The sequence below is a fragment of the Paraphaeosphaeria sporulosa genome (genome assembly GCF_001642045.1).
Source record: "Paraphaeosphaeria sporulosa strain AP3s5-JAC2a unplaced genomic scaffold CC84scaffold_3, whole genome shotgun sequence".
NCBI classification, from domain to species: domain Eukaryota; kingdom Fungi; phylum Ascomycota; class Dothideomycetes; order Pleosporales; family Didymosphaeriaceae; genus Paraphaeosphaeria; species Paraphaeosphaeria sporulosa.
In genome coordinates, this window is record NW_017253362.1 from 984472 (window position 1) to 999234 (window position 14763).

Consider the following 14763-nt stretch of genomic DNA (forward strand, 5'->3'; position numbering starts at 1 on the left):
AATTCCATTGGACAATCGCGACCCACCAACAGCTTGATTGGAACAGCAACATCGGAACCGGTCGCGCAAACACCAGCACAGCAGAGAAGAGTTGAGACTTGAATATTCGAGGCGTCTGTAATTGCCAACACTAAGAAGGAAAATCGTCAGTCTCGCGGGTAGCCATGATCCACAACCCAACCTATCGCGAGCGTGTCAACACAGTACGGCTCCACACCCAAGGAATCACCTACCGCGCGCTCACCATCACTAATATTCTAAATGTTCTCTGGCTTTCGCTTCGCACGGCCAGCTCCGGCACCGTGACATCACTTGCCCAGGCTCACCGTACATCTGAAACGCGAACCGTTCCCCATGCTACCCACCCTCAAACACCCCCAAGCCTCACCAAGCCCTACATCAATCCTGACAGATGCTTCGACCTGCCCAGCCCAGCGCCCTCCCCTCAATGCCCCGTGCACCGTATCCTCTCACCAAGCTCCAGCTCCTTGCTCCCGCCCAAACCACACCCTCCCTAACCTGAAACTCATACTTCCCGCCAGACGGAAGGAGGCTATTGCAGCGCTTGTATGATGTGTGCATGCAGTCGGTTTCGACACGCCGGATCCTGACACCTCGTGCCGTACCGTGATAAGCAGGACGCGTTTGAGCGGCGAAGAAATGCCGAAAACAAAGTGGTCTGATACTCGCGTGGTGCGTCTGCCTGTAGACCCATGCACGCATGCATGGACGGCTGCAACCGTTCTGGAAGGATGCGGTGTGCTGAGTGCGAGATGAGCCGCCTATTCAGTGTGATGGGCGGGCGCAATGCGCTCTGGGGTCGTGCTTAAGTGCGTGGCGTATCAGGGCAGTCTGGTGAATTGCTGGGGAAGGTGTGAATGTCACGTTCCGTGGCTAAATGCACAGCAAGGTAGGTATGTCAGGGCGTGAAAGGTATGTTTGGTTCGTATAATTACGTCTTTCTATTCTTGTAGAGAGACAGGGATAAATATATGTCTAATGCGGACACTCAACAGTCCGGCTGTGAAAATAAGGAGTAGGGAAAAAGCTCTCCATGCTCGCAAGGCTATGTATAAAATGGGAATAGATGCTCGCTGATAAACAACATATCGACATTACATCAAAGCGGGCGTGGGTAAGAGTAGACGTAGGTACGCAAGATATCGTGAGATGTCCTATGTAGATGGTGAAAGAAAAACGGTGCGGTCCTCGTGGGGGATGAAGGCGCGGGTATCTCAAATTTATACTTCTCGTATCCAAACCTAGATTGCAACACTGATTAGCCCCTGCTCGATCAACTAGTATTGGGAGACCGAGATAGAAGGGGTGAGAGGGGCAGGAATTATGCTCTGTGGGGGAATAATGGTGAGCCATACCTCCATCTTGGGTGTATCAGAGCCCTCCTTGCGGGCCATGCTCTTGGCGTTCTGAATCGCCATGTCCAGGTCGTCCTCGTCTGCCATGGTGATCATATCGCCGTCGTCCTTGATCTCGACCTTGAAGTTCTGGCGGATACCGAACTTCTCGCGGATGGACTGGACAAAGTCTCGCATGGATGAATTCGGGGTGACAAATACGTAGCGCGTGTCGCCCGCGTGGCACTTGACCCTGATCTTACCGCCAGTGCCACTGCGGCCTGCGGAAGTGTTGGAGCGAACAGGCGAACGTCTCCTAGTCTTCGAGCGGGATACCATCTCAAAGTCAGCATCATCAACGTCACTGCCGTCGTAATCATCCTCATCTTCTTCGTCGATGTAAGCAGGACGTCTCTGTTTAGATCCGCGTCCGTAGCCACTGCGACTTCCGCGCGATTGGTACATGTCATAGACATCGTCAGCGTAATCATCCTCGTCTTCAGACCCACGGCGACGAGGAGGCTCTCGGGAACGCCTGCCGCCCATGTCTCGCTCGCGGGGATCGCGTCCCATGTCACGGTTCCGCGTTGACTCTTGTCGACTAGGCGCAGGACGCTCAGAAGCAGACCGTTGAGTACCTCTCCGCTGTTGTGGTGGATCGCGGTCATCACGACGGTCATCCTGACGGTCGTCCCGGCGATCATCTCTGCGGTCGAAGGCAGCACGTCCGAGGTTCAGAGGCTGCGGCTTGGGGCCACCACCACGAACAGATTGAGCACGGGACATTGGCGCATTTGGATCAGCCTTCTCTTTAGATCGACGGTTGTCCGACTCGGGTGGCGGGGTCGGAGGGAACATGTTACGGTTCATCGGTGGCTCAGACTGCTGTCGTGCTCTGCTCTGGAGCTCCGGCTTAACGAGGTTTGTTGCGGCGAATGACAGCTTCTCTTCGGGTCGATCGTCCTTGGCCGCGTTGGCCAACTTCTTAATCTCAGACCCAGCGAATCCAGTGAAAGCGTTTTGTCGGTCAGAAGCAGCAACGAGACGGGCTTTTCCCAGGTAGTCTTTCGTCTTCAAGTTCTTGACCTTTGCGTCATTGGGGCGGTAGACAATGCCGACGGGGATCGAGAAGACTGTGTAGCCTTCTGCCTCCTCTCGGATAGCCTCGTCTATCACGTCGTGGTCGGGTACCACCTTCTCTTTGGCGGCGAAAGACAAATCCTGCATACCGGCATCCTTCTGCTGGAGGTAGATGTAGCAGAGACCACGGTTGAAGAGGACCTCGCACGAGTACAGCTTGAACTTCAAGCCCAATTGCTCGTAGTCGATGTTGTTGTTGCCGCGGAGATACAATAGTGTGTCATTGAAGTTTGCAAGCGCTTCCTCAAAGTCACCCATAAGGAAATTGGAGACACCCTGCTGGAAGTATGCAACGGCGAGGTACTGGTCCAGCCGCACAGCGCGCTGGTAGCAATCGACCTACATCAACATGAGCACGTGCCTTGGTTGCGAACGTCTGCTGGCACTTACCGCCTTCTCATGCTCGCCGAGCGTCGCATGAATAACACCGCAGTTGAACAGAATCTTGGACGTGTCCGAGATCTGATCGAAAGTCTTCAGGGCCTCGTCAAACTCGTTGTTGTCGTAGGCACCTAGGGCTGCCACCCAAGTCTCGATTTCCTACCCCGCGGTGTTAGCGGTGACATTCCAGAGGATTGGAACAGCGGCACAGTGCATACCTGCTTCAGAGACATGACGAAATTACTAGTTAGTTACCCGGCAGTATGGTGTCGTCAAGCCTCGTCCTTCGCTCTTGCCTACCGCTCCACGGCTGGTAGAGAGCGCTCCCTCGTTTCGTCTGGTGCGCGACTAGTCGAAATCCTCCTCTCGCTTCTCGTCAGATCACGGCGCAGCCACCTGGGCCTTTCGAATGAGCGCGGCGTAGTGAACGTGTTATCGATTGTGTGTTCGCTGCCTCGGCTATTGCTGGTGTTGGGTCGATTCGTCGTCGTGGGTTGCGGGGAGCGGGCCAAAAGAGTGACTACGGTGATGCGGCTCTCGAGGGAGGAATGCAGAGTTTGTGGGAGGAGGGGGGCTTTGAGGGCTGCACGGCAAGGGGACAGGGCACAGGGAGGATCCGGCGGGCGGCTGGAGACTGGCGCAAGTGGGGAGACCAAATCTGAGGAACAGCGCGTCTGAGATGTCGAAGCCAAGCCAGATGCATTGGCAGCCGTGATTGGCTGGTCGAGCGCTTGACCCCAGCCTCCACAGCGCTTCGAGGACGGCCGCGACACTTCGTCCCAACCCATTCGAGCATGACACCACCGCCAGGCGACTCTGCGATACCGCCGGCGCCCAGCCGCTATCGTAATGCCATCTAGGGCGCCTCTGCTATCGAGAGCGTGGCGTGGCAGCCCACCGGACTCCGCGCAGTCTTCTCCAGAGGCGACGAGGAACCGCGTTTGAGGTCTGTTACATGGCCATCTTGCTTTGAGACAGCCACGTGACAACAAACCTACGCCATCGGACTGCCCAGAGCTCAGGCATGAACGCATGATGCTGAGGCTCGAGAAACCACTGCCATCTTGTTCCGTGTCACGTAGGCAGCGTTTCGGCCTGGAATTCAAGGTGCAAGCCTCGCTTCACGGTCGCCAGATCTGGCAGTGAAACGAGTGATTGACGTCTATATGAGCCTTGGAGACAAGGTGCCAGGACCGATCTACGAGCTCTCCACTATCCCGCCTTCTCATAGCATGCCCCTACCGACTTCGTCCTTGCGTTCCTGCCACACGGTCTTCCCGGAACATGAACATACCGTTTTGTCGTTCTCCCAGACACCCGCACTCCTGGCACACGTCAGTAATCTGTCAATCAGACAGGACAAGGCACGCTTACCGAGCAATGACTCCCACAAGGGTGTCCGGGTCATTCTTATCAAAGGCGCCGTCCTGCTGTCTCGCTACGACGATGCTGCGTCCGATCATCTCCCAGATCTGGATTGGCTTGTCCAGAAACACGGTACCTACGCCACCTTTGCTCACTTCGACAGTTCCAAACACGCCGCGGCATGGAGTGCCGTCCAGCTTCGCCTTGGCCGCCTCCCAGATGGGACCAGTAGATTCAGGCCCGTCCGAGATGTCTCCGGCCTCTCGGATGGAGGCATGGTAGGTTCCAGCGGACAGTCCTCGAATGCTGAGGTCGATGATTGTGATAGTGGGCGCAACTTGGACCATGCGCACCAGTCCCCGCACCTTGTTCTCCACGTTTGGCGCGAACGTCTCTAGTATGCATACAGCAGCGCCTGTAGATCTTCAATTAACACCATACAACGATGTCGAAGCCAAGAGAAGTCTATTGGGACAGCAACAAATTGCTCGACGCAGTGCTGTCGGGAGAGACATACTATTTGACTTGCCACTTCCCCGTAAGATAGCATCGCGGCCTGTGCTTTGTATCGCCTCTACGATAGCTGAGGGAGCTGCGTTGCCTTCGATGGATACTAGTTGGTCCTGGAGACTGGCGGTGACCTTTTTAATTCCTGCTCTTGTCAACGAGCTATCCAGGACCCTTGCCGGGTCACCGTACCATTAATTTGATGCAGGGAGCCTTCGATGTCTTTGATGCAGGCTTCACACGTCATCGGCACCGCGAAGGTCGTTTCAAAGGTTGGGATCGTCATTTTTGATATCTTGCAGAAGTAAATTGGAGTGTGACGAAACCGTGATCCGAGCTGCTGTGTTGGGTCTCAGAATCACGTCTTCATCTTTACCTCGCTTTGAAATCGAACGACATCGGGCGGGACTCGGGCGGGACCATACAAAGCGCCGATGAGGGCGCACGTGACACCGTCTCCAGAAATTAATTGCCAAGCAACCTCATGAACAGCATCCAGCCGCCGCATCCACCCACCACACTACCTGGAGCCTGCAGGGACGACACGCATAGCGCGAACAGCTCCAGGACGTCTCCATACCAAATCAAAGAGACATTGACCGCCGGCCACCATGTCACAAGTCGTAGGCAAAGTACGTCGCCCATCGGGCCTCCGCATCCCTATACACAATCATGACTGCGACGGTTACGAGCTGCACCGGCGTACATCTGCGCTCGCCACCTGTCTATCCACTAACACACTTGTTAGACGCGCCTTGCCTACGCCCGCGCATGGCACCACGTTGATGTCGCCAGCGACGAACGCGCCCTCGGCCGCCTCGCCTCCAGCATAGCCGTCACCCTCATGGGCAAGCACAAACCCATCTTCGACCCCTCCACCGACTGCGGCGACTATGTCGTCGCAACCAACTGTGAGCACATTCACGTCACGGGCAAAAAGCGCGCACAGAAGCTATACCGCACGCACACCACGCGGCCGGGCAGCCTGCAGGAGATCAGCTTGGAGAATCTGGCGGCGAAGTGGGGAGGCGGCGAGGTGCTGAGACGGGCGGTCAGCGGCATGCTGCCCAAGAACCGGTTACGGAAAGGCAGGCTAGAGAGGCTGAAGACGTTTGAGGGGGAGGGCAACCCGTACAAGCAAAACTTTCTGAAAGTGAGCAATGGGGGCGGGCAGGGGATAATAGACTTTGCGCAGGTGAAAGAGACTTTGAAGGCTGCGAAGGAGGATAAGGTAGCACCATCATCATAGTGGAGCAAGGGAAAAGCGGTGGTGTATAGAGTACGTGTTTGGATATGCGGGATTGCATGGCATAAGGAGTTCAGACAACGCTCGGGTATCTTCTTGTATCATATGGGGCTGTATTATGTAGCAGACCAGAGAAAAAACAACCTTAAGAATAGTTACGCAGGCGTTCTACATCCGCCCTAGGTATCATGCTAAACCGTCGCCATTCCAGAACACATTGTGGATCAACTGTGTCCATACATTGCGCCTAAACACCCATTTGTTCTGCTCATCTCGCTGGTTTGGCCCTTTAACACAACCTTGCGTGACACGCAGGCGCCGGAATGTCCCCGCGTCCGTCCCTCCCAAGGTATACTTCTGCCACGGAACACTGACCAGTTCCACTCAAGCACCCACTACTATGTTGCTCTTCACTAAACCACCTTGCTTTTTAATACTTTGCCTCTCCTCCTTGCTCCTACCCATCCCTCCCACATCCGCCCTCCCAACCTCCAGCTTCCCCACGCGCACAAACACCACCACAATCAACGCCTACGTCGAGAACAACTGCGTCTTTCCTATCCACGCCCTCCAATCTTGGTGCAACGGCGCAGGCGGCACCGCGCACATCTCTCCACACACGGCTATTTGGGTGAGTGCTTCATCATCCCCCTTGCATCACTTTAGCGCTAATCTGTAACCATGGAGAGCAGTTTGGGCACGAGTCGGGGAGGGATGAGTGCGGTGTTAGTATTGCGCTGACGCGGGGAGAGGAGGGTGAAGGTGAGGGTGTGGGTGAGGGTGGAGGGCCTGCCCGACTTGAGAGGCGGATGTATGAGGTGAGGTATCAGGTGGATAGTGTAGGCGGAATTGTGTATGGTCTTGGAGCCTCCGAGGCGGACGGGTTTGGGGGTGTAGCAGGGATGTTAGAGGTTGAGGGGAGTGGATGTGCGCCGATAGTGTTCACTGCTGGCGACGGTCGTGATGGCGATGGGTCGGGTGGCAGCGAAGGGGCTCAGGCAAAGAGTTGCGATCAGGCGGGCGATGTGCGGTTCTACCTTTGCTAAAGGAAGAATAGATGGCTTGCGAGGTGCACGACTAAACCTTCGACACCTGGACACTTTTTTACTTACGCGTGCAATGGTGGTGAGCAGCTATGTTGACATCGAGACGACGTCGGGTATTGATGAAAGATAAAGCTGGAATCAATTACTAGAATATTGAATCACTTATGTGAATAGTCAGGCTGTAAGCCAGTAAAAGCATTGAACATGAGAGCGGAGGGCCCAGTTGATCGCTTCCTCTGCGTAGGTAGAACATCGTGGTAACCATAGGGAAAATATACAAAAATGAAGAAGAAATATCGCAAGCCAAGCAGAAATCCATATCTTACAATCCAGCCGTGGTTCATGACGCCGTAAACGCAACCCGTGATTATCCCATTCATATATTCCCTCCTGCCGAATATGAAGCCAGTCCTCCACAAAATCAGTTGTACGACCTGCTCTTCGCAGCAAGCTCCTCTTCCTGCTTCTTCCTCGCAGCCTCCGCCTTCCGTACTTCTCTCACAACCCCTCCGGTGGCCGTCCACCACGTGTCTGTGCCCCATCTTACTAGCCGCTCTGCTGCACTTCTCGGGCCATCAATGGCTGGTCGAATATCGAGGAAGAAGACGGGCTCGCCCGTCGGCTCCGGCTCGCCCTCGTAGTAATCGATCACGTAACGCACCTCCTCGCAGCCCTTCTCATTGCAGCGCTCGACGAACCAGTCGTGGCGATCGAAGGGCGGTGGCGACGCAAACTTGCCGGGCCAGCCCCACGCAGCCCATTGGAGCATCTGCGCCTTGGGCGTGAGTTCGGTCGGGCGGCCGGTGAAGCGGAGCAGCTTCGGGGGCTGCACCGACTTGTCGTCCCAGGTGGTGGTGTCGAAGGGGTCTTCCGCCGTGCCGAGCATCTTGTTTGCGTTCTCTTCGCCGCGCTTGCAGATGCGGTAGCCTTCGACGATGCCGCGCGAGAAGCGCCGTTCCCAGCCCATGATTTCTGCCCATGCGCCCTCGTTGAGGAAGTTGTGCACCGAGACCATGGATTCGACGGCATCGATGGGTGTGTCGGTGTAGCCCTTCCGCAGCATCGCGTTGTACATCTGCTGCGGCGAGGGGTACTCCCAGAGCGAGCCGTCGGCCTTTGGTATCGTCGACTGTTCGCGTGATAGGGGCAGATCTTGGGTTTGGTTTTCGGCGCGCTCGTTCTCGAGGGAGAAGAACATGTTGTTGAGAGGATTCAAACGGGAGAGGAGACCGGTCTTCTGCGGTGGCTCGGTCGACGTGGATGCGGGCGCATTCGAGGGCTTCTCGGGAGGGACGTAGGGGCACGCGCCCTGGGGCGTGGAGGGAGGCGCGGCCTTGTCCGATGGCGGGGCCATTTTGTTGTGCATAGGGCATGTTGGCTGTATCATGATTAGGCATTTTTAAACTCTACTCCTGGTCGTTAACATACTGGAGGTTCCGCGTTGCCTCCTCGCGGCATAGGGTGTGGCGCAACGCGTGCGACGGGTGCCGTCGGCGTCGTATCAGCCCAGAACCAGCCCATGATGAAGTTGTAATATTAAAGAAGAATTAGGGTATCAGAGAAGACCAAATTCGCTATATAAGCAGCGATGGGGAGGCGTTGCGGAGATTGTCGGAGGAGAAACTTTTTGGGTTGTTCGACGCACGGCCTTGTCAATGACGGTCATAATCGGAACCTGCTCTGCGTTGATTGGCTGCGCTGCGTTGCCCGCTTCTACCTCCATTGAGGAAGGCAGCCCTCATAACCACCTACTTGACAGAGGGTCCAGTGTCAACTCACTGTTTTACACAAACGTCTTGCCATCATTCAGTCATTAAGGCTACTAAGAATAATAGTGGTTCCCGAATACGTATATGAAAAGAGTTCTGGCTACTCCTGATTCACCTCCACCTGTACTCCTCCATTTCAGTTCCCATGTTCAGGCGGGGGTGGACTGAAAATGCGTTTACCTGTTCTCCTCCTCCGCATTTTGTTCCATTCTGAGCTGTTCCCGCCTCATCATGTCCGGCTCCCGTTCCCTGCGCGCCGTACTGTGATCCTCAAGCTGCACCGTCGCCCGGAACGCTATGCTCAGAGTGTCGCAGGTGGGGTGGGGTGACAGAATCCACTTTGCCCAATCTAGAAGCTCGCCAATAACCAGGCAGTGACGCGGTAAAATGGGATACGGGTCCATCGGTATTGACATGTTCACGAACGCTAGGTAGCCATGGTCTACAGTCGTTTCAGACGTTCATGTTTCTGACAGGTGGGCTGGCGACAGGTATAGAGCGAGTTCGAGACCCTGCGATCAAGGCTTGATCATGGAGACTTGTAGGTGCGTAGGGCTTGGGTACTGCGGGACGATATCCCCATCGAAGTACCAGGATTTTTTGTCGTCGAGACAGAGGGCAGCATTGTGGCACTAGTGCTCTGCGTGGCCTAGTCCACTTTGACCTTCTTTGCTTTTTGGGGCGAAAGTCTACTCCGCTTCAGCCTTCTATGTGAGAGAGGGGAGACGCTGGCGGGTCTGTAGGCAAGGGCATCTTGCCACTAGACCACACGTCCTTCAGACAGTTTGATGGAAAACAGCTCTAGTATGTTATATGTATCAAGGTGAGCGTTTTACCAAATAGGTCTTGACTGACAAACGCCTAATAAAGAACTAGTGCAAGAACTGAATCTACGGAACGTGCCGCACGGTAGGATTCAAGTGCAAAGACAGGCAGAAAGGTGAACTTGTTCTGACACTAAAAGATAGACGCGAGAGGATTCGAAAGCCCATCTTCCCTATCAACTAGCCCCAGCTGAAACAGAGGCGATGCATTTGCATCGCTTGTTGCAAACCCCTTTAGCGACATAATCGAATAGGGTACACTGGTGGGTTTCAAGCGGGAGATGTCTTACCGCTAGACCACGCGTCCGCTCAATAGTTTGATAGCAGTAAACTTGAGGCAACGGTAAAAATACCGCTTAAGAAATACCGTGTCGTGTGAGTAAATAGCAGCTAAAGCTACTCAGGTGTCGAACGGAGTAGGCACGGTAAAAAGTTGATCCTGTGCACGAAGGGAAATATGTGACGCATTGAGTTGATACGCCAGCACCGTGACAAAAACATGGACGCGAGAGGAATCGAAGACTCCGCCTTCCCCATCACCCAGCCCCATTCACCATGCAGAGACCGTCTCTAAATCCTCCTCCCCATACGTATCTAAGGAAGCGAAATTTCAGGGTAGCTTCTGGTTAGTTTCAGGGCAGGGACGTCCTACCACTGGACCACAGGTCCTGTAGATCTGATACTGGTCAAATAGCGGCCAGTATAGAGTGTATGTACTGGAGAGATTGGAGTAAAGGCAAGACACAACTACAGAGCACCTCTTGCACCTCGTCTATGCTAAAACAAGACAAGCACGCGCACAATGGACCCGAACCCCAGTCTCCCCTATGATGTTCCCTTTGCTTGCCGTGCCCTAAACCTGAATGCGGCAAGCGTTCGAGTCGCGGTGCGTCTGTTATTGTGTTTTGTTTGCAGCTTTGGGGTGCGCGGAAGGTTGTTTGGACTTCAAAACACGAAGAAGGAAAGGCCGGGAGCAGACATTAGTGGGATGGATCTGTTACTGGAAACGCCGGGAAGTAGTTGTGTGTACACATGCGTGCATCTTGTAAATGAACACAGAGCCTGTAAGCTCGCACGTCCGGGAAGTTATGACGGTTGTCTTTTGGCGCTGTCGCCGAATTATTACATGCGCATAAATTTCCATCAGGTCTTGCGGGTGTGGTGCGTGTTTTTCAACATCAGAGCTACGTAGAGACACGCAATAGGCTGGAAGAATTTGGAACTGATGTTCAACTATGAGTATGTATGTTCTGCGCTGGAAGTTTGTATATCATATAGCTCGAGTCTTCCAAAAAGCTACGTGGTATCATCCTCAGAAGTGCAGTATATCGCCTCCATATGCGCATTCCGCATCAATCGTTCCTCAAATAATCCTCTGCGTCATTTGGTGCCTACGCGGCCGGAGTCGCAACCTTCGCCAGTGTCCCCGTACCCCTCGAGCTGAAAATGGCCATGATACCGAAGCTTCCATAGAACAGAACCATGGGATAAGCCACCAAGCCTCTCATTGAAGTCATGCGTCCTACATCATGTTAGCTTTGCTGCTATCCACCCCATGATATTTGCACGCTTACCAACAATCGTAAACATAGAGCTGGACGAGTACGAGCACCATACAATCGCCAAGCTCGTAAGCAGATAGCCAAAGAAGCCATCCAGCGGCACAACAATACCCAGGATCGCAACCAGAACCAGCGGCAATAGGCAGTATCCCAGCACCGAAGCGGACCGCGGGTATGTTAGGGACGAGGAGAAGTGCGAGCTTCCGTGCTGACCATGGTCTTGGCTCGATGCTACCTCGGCAGCGGAGAGAGGTGGTGACATAAGGGAGAGGATAGTGTGGAGTAGTATGGTACCCAGAACCGCAAGCCCTTCTCAACGTCAGCATCAACCGTCCCCAATTTGGCAAAACGACATACCGTATATGTACCCAAAGTGCAGTTTCCCGCTCAGTAGCAGACTCGTTCCGAAGATAAAGAAGAACAGTACAGGCCCCGCAATGTCACTGTCGTCCATGATGTGCTGGTCGATCCTCCCGAATGGGTTCAGCACCGCCAGCGTCTTCATCTTCATGTGGCCAAAGTTCACGCCCAGCTCCTCCAGCAGCGGCGGTTCCCCGTCGTATCCCTCAGTGCCAAATGCAGCCAGCCATCCCGTCCGCAGGCCAGACGCTCCAACGCCCATCTGCCCGCTCACACCCGGTGCGCTGAAGCCTGCGCCATATTGTGCTGGATATGCCGCCGCCTGGGGCGCTCCGTAGTTTGCTTGGAAAGGTGTGGAATGTCCAGAGACCGGCTGGTTCGAGAATGAGGACGAATAGAACTGGAGGTTTTGGGGATTTTGTTGGCCGTAGGGCGGGCTCTGTCCGTAGCCGTATTGGGCCATCGTGGCCGGGCTGCTTTGTGCGCGGTGAGAGGATGTGCGGCGGGCGTGCACGTAGAGATGCGGCCGCAGGTGCCTGGTGGTGGGTGCCCCGTATTACGTAGCTGCGCGACTTGTAGGAGCGAACGTGGGGCAGGCAGAGGCCAGTTGGCGGAAATTTAGTCTCGCCAAAGATGCAATTGGGCGGAGGTGTGGAAGACTTTGAAGTGTGCTTGCGTGACTTTGTTTTGGTGGACGCAGGCAGTGGTGTAGAAAAGCGACCAAGTGTTTATTCGTGTCGCTTCGGAACTCACCATTGCTGAGCTTCGCAAAATCCGCATCACGTGACACTGCGCACTCGAGAGCTTGTCCTGTTCATGCTGGTTCGTCCACTCAACACGCGAGTGTGTAACTCATTGCCCCTGCACTTTAACGTTCGACAGTATCGTATCTCAACACTTCAACGGGACTCGAGACTCTGTTGGAAAATTATCTCCTACTTGGCATTCTATCCTGCACCGCCGCAATGCAGTCGGCTGGGCCTCTTTCTCATACAAGTTTATAAGCATCTTGATAGGGATTGAGAGGGGTATCTTATTTCAGCAACGCTATGAGTAGAGTATGCAAGCTGTAATTCCGCCGTCGCTCGTTCAGTAGATCCATCACACCATGGACGTGTAAGCCATCCAAACCACCAGAACGCCAGAACAATGCCTACACGTCGGCAACACCGCTAAGCACATGTATAGAAAATAAAAGACCAAGAAAAAATGATTTGGCGCCGAAACCTGGATGCACGCCTTGGGTACACGGAGCGGGTTTGCTCCCAATGTCCAACCTAGTACATCTCGACCGTCCTTCTCGATGTGTAGTTGCACCAGTCGCACTGGTACCAGGATTAGTCATACTCGAAAGATGTGAAAAGGCTTGTCAATCATACCTTAGTGGCTGAAGACGCGTCGTTGTCTTCTATACAATACTCGCTATGGCAGATGGTACATTCGCGGATGAATAGCTCCTTACAAGTAATGCACTGAACACTGATCAGCAAGGCACTTCAGCAAGTGATGGACGGCATACAGTATGGCCACAGCCGAAGCAGTCTCTCCTGACGCCGATGATCTGCAAGCCATTTGTTAGCCTATTTCTTGAACAGCCGTTGAGCACATACACCTCGACGCGCCAGGTCTGGTTTCCAATGGTGGTGTTAGATGCTGAGGTGAGTCGAGCTCCCGCAAGCCAGCTGTGGAGCTGGTATCCGGAATCCAACTACCCCGACCTCCGGAAGGACCATTCCTAGCACGCCGAAGGTTTGCATTGTTCGTAATATCATCCCCACATGCCGTTGCTGCCTGCACCGGCCATCATCTCGCCAACCAGGCAGCTGTTAACGCAGAGACCCATATGTACCTTGATGGATTGCTTGGGAAGCATGTGCGCGGTCCCGTCGGTTGCGGCGTTCTCCATAAATTCGGTCTGCTGCAGCTCGGTGCGCTGTGCAACGGCAGAGACGGTGTAACAGTCCTCATCCCACCATTTGTGACAGCGCTCACACCAACGGCCCTTCAGACAATCTTCACAGCGCACAAAAAGAGGAGGTGGTTTGGAGCCGTCGACTGTGTGTGGTATTTGGGCTGCTCGCAGAGAGCTGGAGTGAAGTGGGATAGGACTCAGCAATGGAAGCTCAGAGCTTGGCGATTGCCCGAATACGGCTGGTTTCTCCGGACATGAATGGCAGGTCTCGCAGCCCTTTGATCCCAGGGCAACCGTCGCGACGGCGGGGCTCAGATACGAAGCAGGGTGTGGTAGTCCTGACGACTCGCTGTCACTGTTGCTGACGAAAGCTCTGGCCGGATCGTGACGGGGACCTCTGCAAAGGACTGCGTCAAAGGCGATGATACCCTCACAGGCTTTCAAGGTTTCTGCCCACTCGAGGGACGCTCGCTTTGCCATCATTCGCCCAGAGCATTGGTACCATCTGTCCGAGGATGGCGTCAAAGCGGCGCTGAGTGCTTCTGAGGATTTGTGGTTCCATTCTGCGCCGATTTGAGCTCCTTGCGACGACATGACACCTTTAGGCGAAGGCGACCGAGACTTTTTGTTTGTAGGCTTCTGCTTTTGTTGTGCTTGGATAGTCTCACGCTGGCCAAAGAAGTAGATGCCCTTGGTGGTGGGTGTACCTGCAGGCCTGCCTGGTCGAACGGCGTAGCGCAACACCTGCTGAAGCTTGCGCTCATTCAAATGCTTGCACTCCCGGATGGACAGGATGCGGACGTTGATAGTATCCTCGGCGATAATCTCCCGGACGAGGTCTGCAGGGACGCTCAAACCGTCTAGCACCAGTGTCTGCACATTGCGTAGAACATGGCGCCGCTGCAGCTTGGAAAATATGCCGCGAATCGGACCAGAGTAGAATTCGTCCTCGGTCAGCGACTCATCCATGCGTTCGGAGCGCCAGCTGATGCCTCCGGAGTCGAGCGGCGCATATGGAACAATGGCCGACTTGACCGTGGACAAGTCGAGGTAGCGGAAGACATCGGGACTTTGATACACTACATGGTGGAGCGCTTTGCAAGTTGCAGCTAGGGCGCATATCGAAGCCACGGGCAGATAAGGAGCCGTCTGTCGAAGGACAAGGGAGTTGGAGAGGAGGTTGGCCAGATGGTGAGGATGGGAGTTGTCGACGTTGAGAGGACCCATGCTAGTGGCGGCGGAACGAGGACCAGGCGATGGATGGATGGGAATGCTGTAGGTGCAAAGCAAGAGAAC

General features: G+C 54.6%; 8 protein-coding genes and 1 pseudogene across 9 annotated transcripts; 3 read left to right on the forward strand and 6 right to left on the reverse strand.

Annotated features, from left to right (window-relative positions):
* Positions 1-1050: 1050 nt before the first annotated feature.
* On the reverse strand, positions 1051-3252 carry CC84DRAFT_558077 (NADPH oxidase regulator NoxR). The gene is made up of 4 exons (XM_018186690.1): positions 3095-3252; positions 2886-3035; positions 1377-2834; positions 1051-1262 (listed from the first exon to the last, which is right to left on the reverse strand). Exons 1-4 carry the CDS (start codon positions 3107-3109, stop codon positions 1242-1244), a joined length of 1644 nt encoding a protein of 547 aa, XP_018038539.1. The 5' UTR covers positions 3110-3252; the 3' UTR covers positions 1051-1241.
* A 727-nt stretch (positions 3253-3979) lies between these two features.
* On the reverse strand, positions 3980-5089 carry CC84DRAFT_1162168 (superoxide dismutase copper chaperone-like protein). The gene is made up of 4 exons (XM_018177927.1): positions 4941-5089; positions 4759-4893; positions 4251-4656; positions 3980-4201 (listed from the first exon to the last, which is right to left on the reverse strand). Exons 1-4 carry the CDS (start codon positions 5032-5034, stop codon positions 4102-4104), a joined length of 735 nt encoding a protein of 244 aa, XP_018038540.1. The 5' UTR covers positions 5035-5089; the 3' UTR covers positions 3980-4101.
* Positions 5090-5251: 162 nt separating this feature from the next.
* CC84DRAFT_1162169 (mitochondrial 54S ribosomal protein YmL23) lies at positions 5252-6173 on the forward strand. The gene is made up of 2 exons (XM_018177928.1): positions 5252-5380; positions 5497-6173. The coding sequence occupies exons 1-2, from the start codon at positions 5360-5362 to the stop codon at positions 5995-5997; spliced, it is 522 nt and encodes a 173-aa protein (XP_018038541.1). The 5' UTR covers positions 5252-5359; the 3' UTR covers positions 5998-6173.
* A 221-nt stretch (positions 6174-6394) lies between these two features.
* Positions 6395-7040, forward strand: CC84DRAFT_1173710 (uncharacterized protein; the record flags this gene model as incomplete). The annotated part of the gene is made up of 2 exons (XM_018180052.1): positions 6395-6625; positions 6687-7040. 2 exons carry the CDS (start codon positions 6395-6397, stop codon positions 7038-7040), a joined length of 585 nt encoding a protein of 194 aa, XP_018038542.1.
* Positions 7041-7185: 145 nt separating this feature from the next.
* Positions 7186-8649, reverse strand: CC84DRAFT_1162171 (uncharacterized protein). Its single transcript, XM_018177929.1, has 2 exons — positions 8469-8649; positions 7186-8418 (listed from the first exon to the last, which is right to left on the reverse strand). The coding sequence occupies exons 1-2, from the start codon at positions 8559-8561 to the stop codon at positions 7462-7464; spliced, it is 1050 nt and encodes a 349-aa protein (XP_018038543.1). The 5' UTR covers positions 8562-8649; the 3' UTR covers positions 7186-7461.
* A 230-nt stretch (positions 8650-8879) lies between these two features.
* CC84DRAFT_1162172 (uncharacterized protein) lies at positions 8880-9149 on the forward strand. Its single transcript, XM_018177930.1, has one exon. It carries the CDS (start codon positions 8980-8982, stop codon positions 9136-9138), a length of 159 nt encoding a protein of 52 aa, XP_018038544.1. The 5' UTR covers positions 8880-8979; the 3' UTR covers positions 9139-9149.
* A 984-nt stretch (positions 9150-10133) lies between these two features.
* CC84DRAFT_t38 lies at positions 10134-10302 on the reverse strand (annotated as a pseudogene). Its single transcript has one exon. The product of its transcript is annotated as a tRNA-OTHER (tRNA).
* Positions 10303-10838: 536 nt separating this feature from the next.
* Positions 10839-12296, reverse strand: CC84DRAFT_1162173 (Yip1-domain-containing protein). The gene is made up of 3 exons (XM_018177931.1): positions 11553-12296; positions 11208-11504; positions 10839-11155 (listed from the first exon to the last, which is right to left on the reverse strand). The coding sequence occupies exons 1-3, from the start codon at positions 12016-12018 to the stop codon at positions 11025-11027; spliced, it is 894 nt and encodes a 297-aa protein (XP_018038545.1). The 5' UTR covers positions 12019-12296; the 3' UTR covers positions 10839-11024.
* Positions 12297-12832: 536 nt separating this feature from the next.
* On the reverse strand, positions 12833-14694 carry CC84DRAFT_1173713 (uncharacterized protein; the record flags this gene model as incomplete). The annotated part of the gene is made up of 5 exons (XM_018180053.1): positions 12833-12880; positions 12935-13027; positions 13075-13135; positions 13166-13245; positions 13405-14694. The coding sequence occupies 5 exons, from the start codon at positions 14692-14694 to the stop codon at positions 12833-12835; spliced, it is 1572 nt and encodes a 523-aa protein (XP_018038546.1).
* Positions 14695-14763: the final 69 nt, after the last annotated feature.

Excerpts from the sequence above, each read along its gene's own strand:
- CC84DRAFT_1162171 (XM_018177929.1), bottom strand. The coding sequence starts at position 8,561 with ATGGGCTGGTTCTGGGCTGATACGACGCCGACGGCACCCGTCGCACGC. Across the intron at positions 8,419-8,468 it reads GAGGCAACGCGGAACCTCCA|CCAACATGCCCTATGCACAA; the intron begins GTATGTTAACGA and ends ATCATGATACAG.
- CC84DRAFT_1162172 (XM_018177930.1), top strand. The coding sequence starts at position 8,980 with ATGCGTTTACCTGTTCTCCTCCTCCGCATTTTGTTCCATTCTGAGCTG.
- CC84DRAFT_1162168 (XM_018177927.1), bottom strand. The coding sequence starts at position 5,034 with ATGACGATCCCAACCTTTGAAACGACCTTCGCGGTGCCGATGACGTGT. Across the intron at positions 4,657-4,758 it reads GGGAAGTGGCAAGTCAAATA|GCGCTGCTGTATGCATACTA; the intron begins GTATGTCTCTCC and ends GAAGATCTACAG. Across the intron at positions 4,202-4,250 it reads CTTGTGGGAGTCATTGCTCG|GAGTGCGGGTGTCTGGGAGA; the intron begins GTAAGCGTGCCT and ends GACGTGTGCCAG.
- CC84DRAFT_1162169 (XM_018177928.1), top strand. The coding sequence starts at position 5,360 with ATGTCACAAGTCGTAGGCAAA. Across the intron at positions 5,381-5,496 it reads TGTCACAAGTCGTAGGCAAA|ACGCGCCTTGCCTACGCCCG; the intron begins GTACGTCGCCCA and ends CACACTTGTTAG.
- CC84DRAFT_558077 (XM_018186690.1), bottom strand. Across the intron at positions 2,835-2,885 it reads TCGGCGAGCATGAGAAGGCG|GTCGATTGCTACCAGCGCGC; the intron begins GTAAGTGCCAGC and ends ATGTTGATGTAG. Across the intron at positions 1,263-1,376 it reads CTGATACACCCAAGATGGAG|GTTTGGATACGAGAAGTATA; the intron begins GTATGGCTCACC and ends GTTGCAATCTAG.
- CC84DRAFT_1162173 (XM_018177931.1), bottom strand. The coding sequence starts at position 12,018 with ATGGCCCAATACGGCTACGGACAGAGCCCGCCCTACGGCCAACAAAAT. Across the intron at positions 11,505-11,552 it reads GCACTTTGGGTACATATACG|GGCTTGCGGTTCTGGGTACC; the intron begins GTATGTCGTTTT and ends GACGTTGAGAAG. Across the intron at positions 11,156-11,207 it reads CTCTATGTTTACGATTGTTG|GACGCATGACTTCAATGAGA; the intron begins GTAAGCGTGCAA and ends AACATGATGTAG.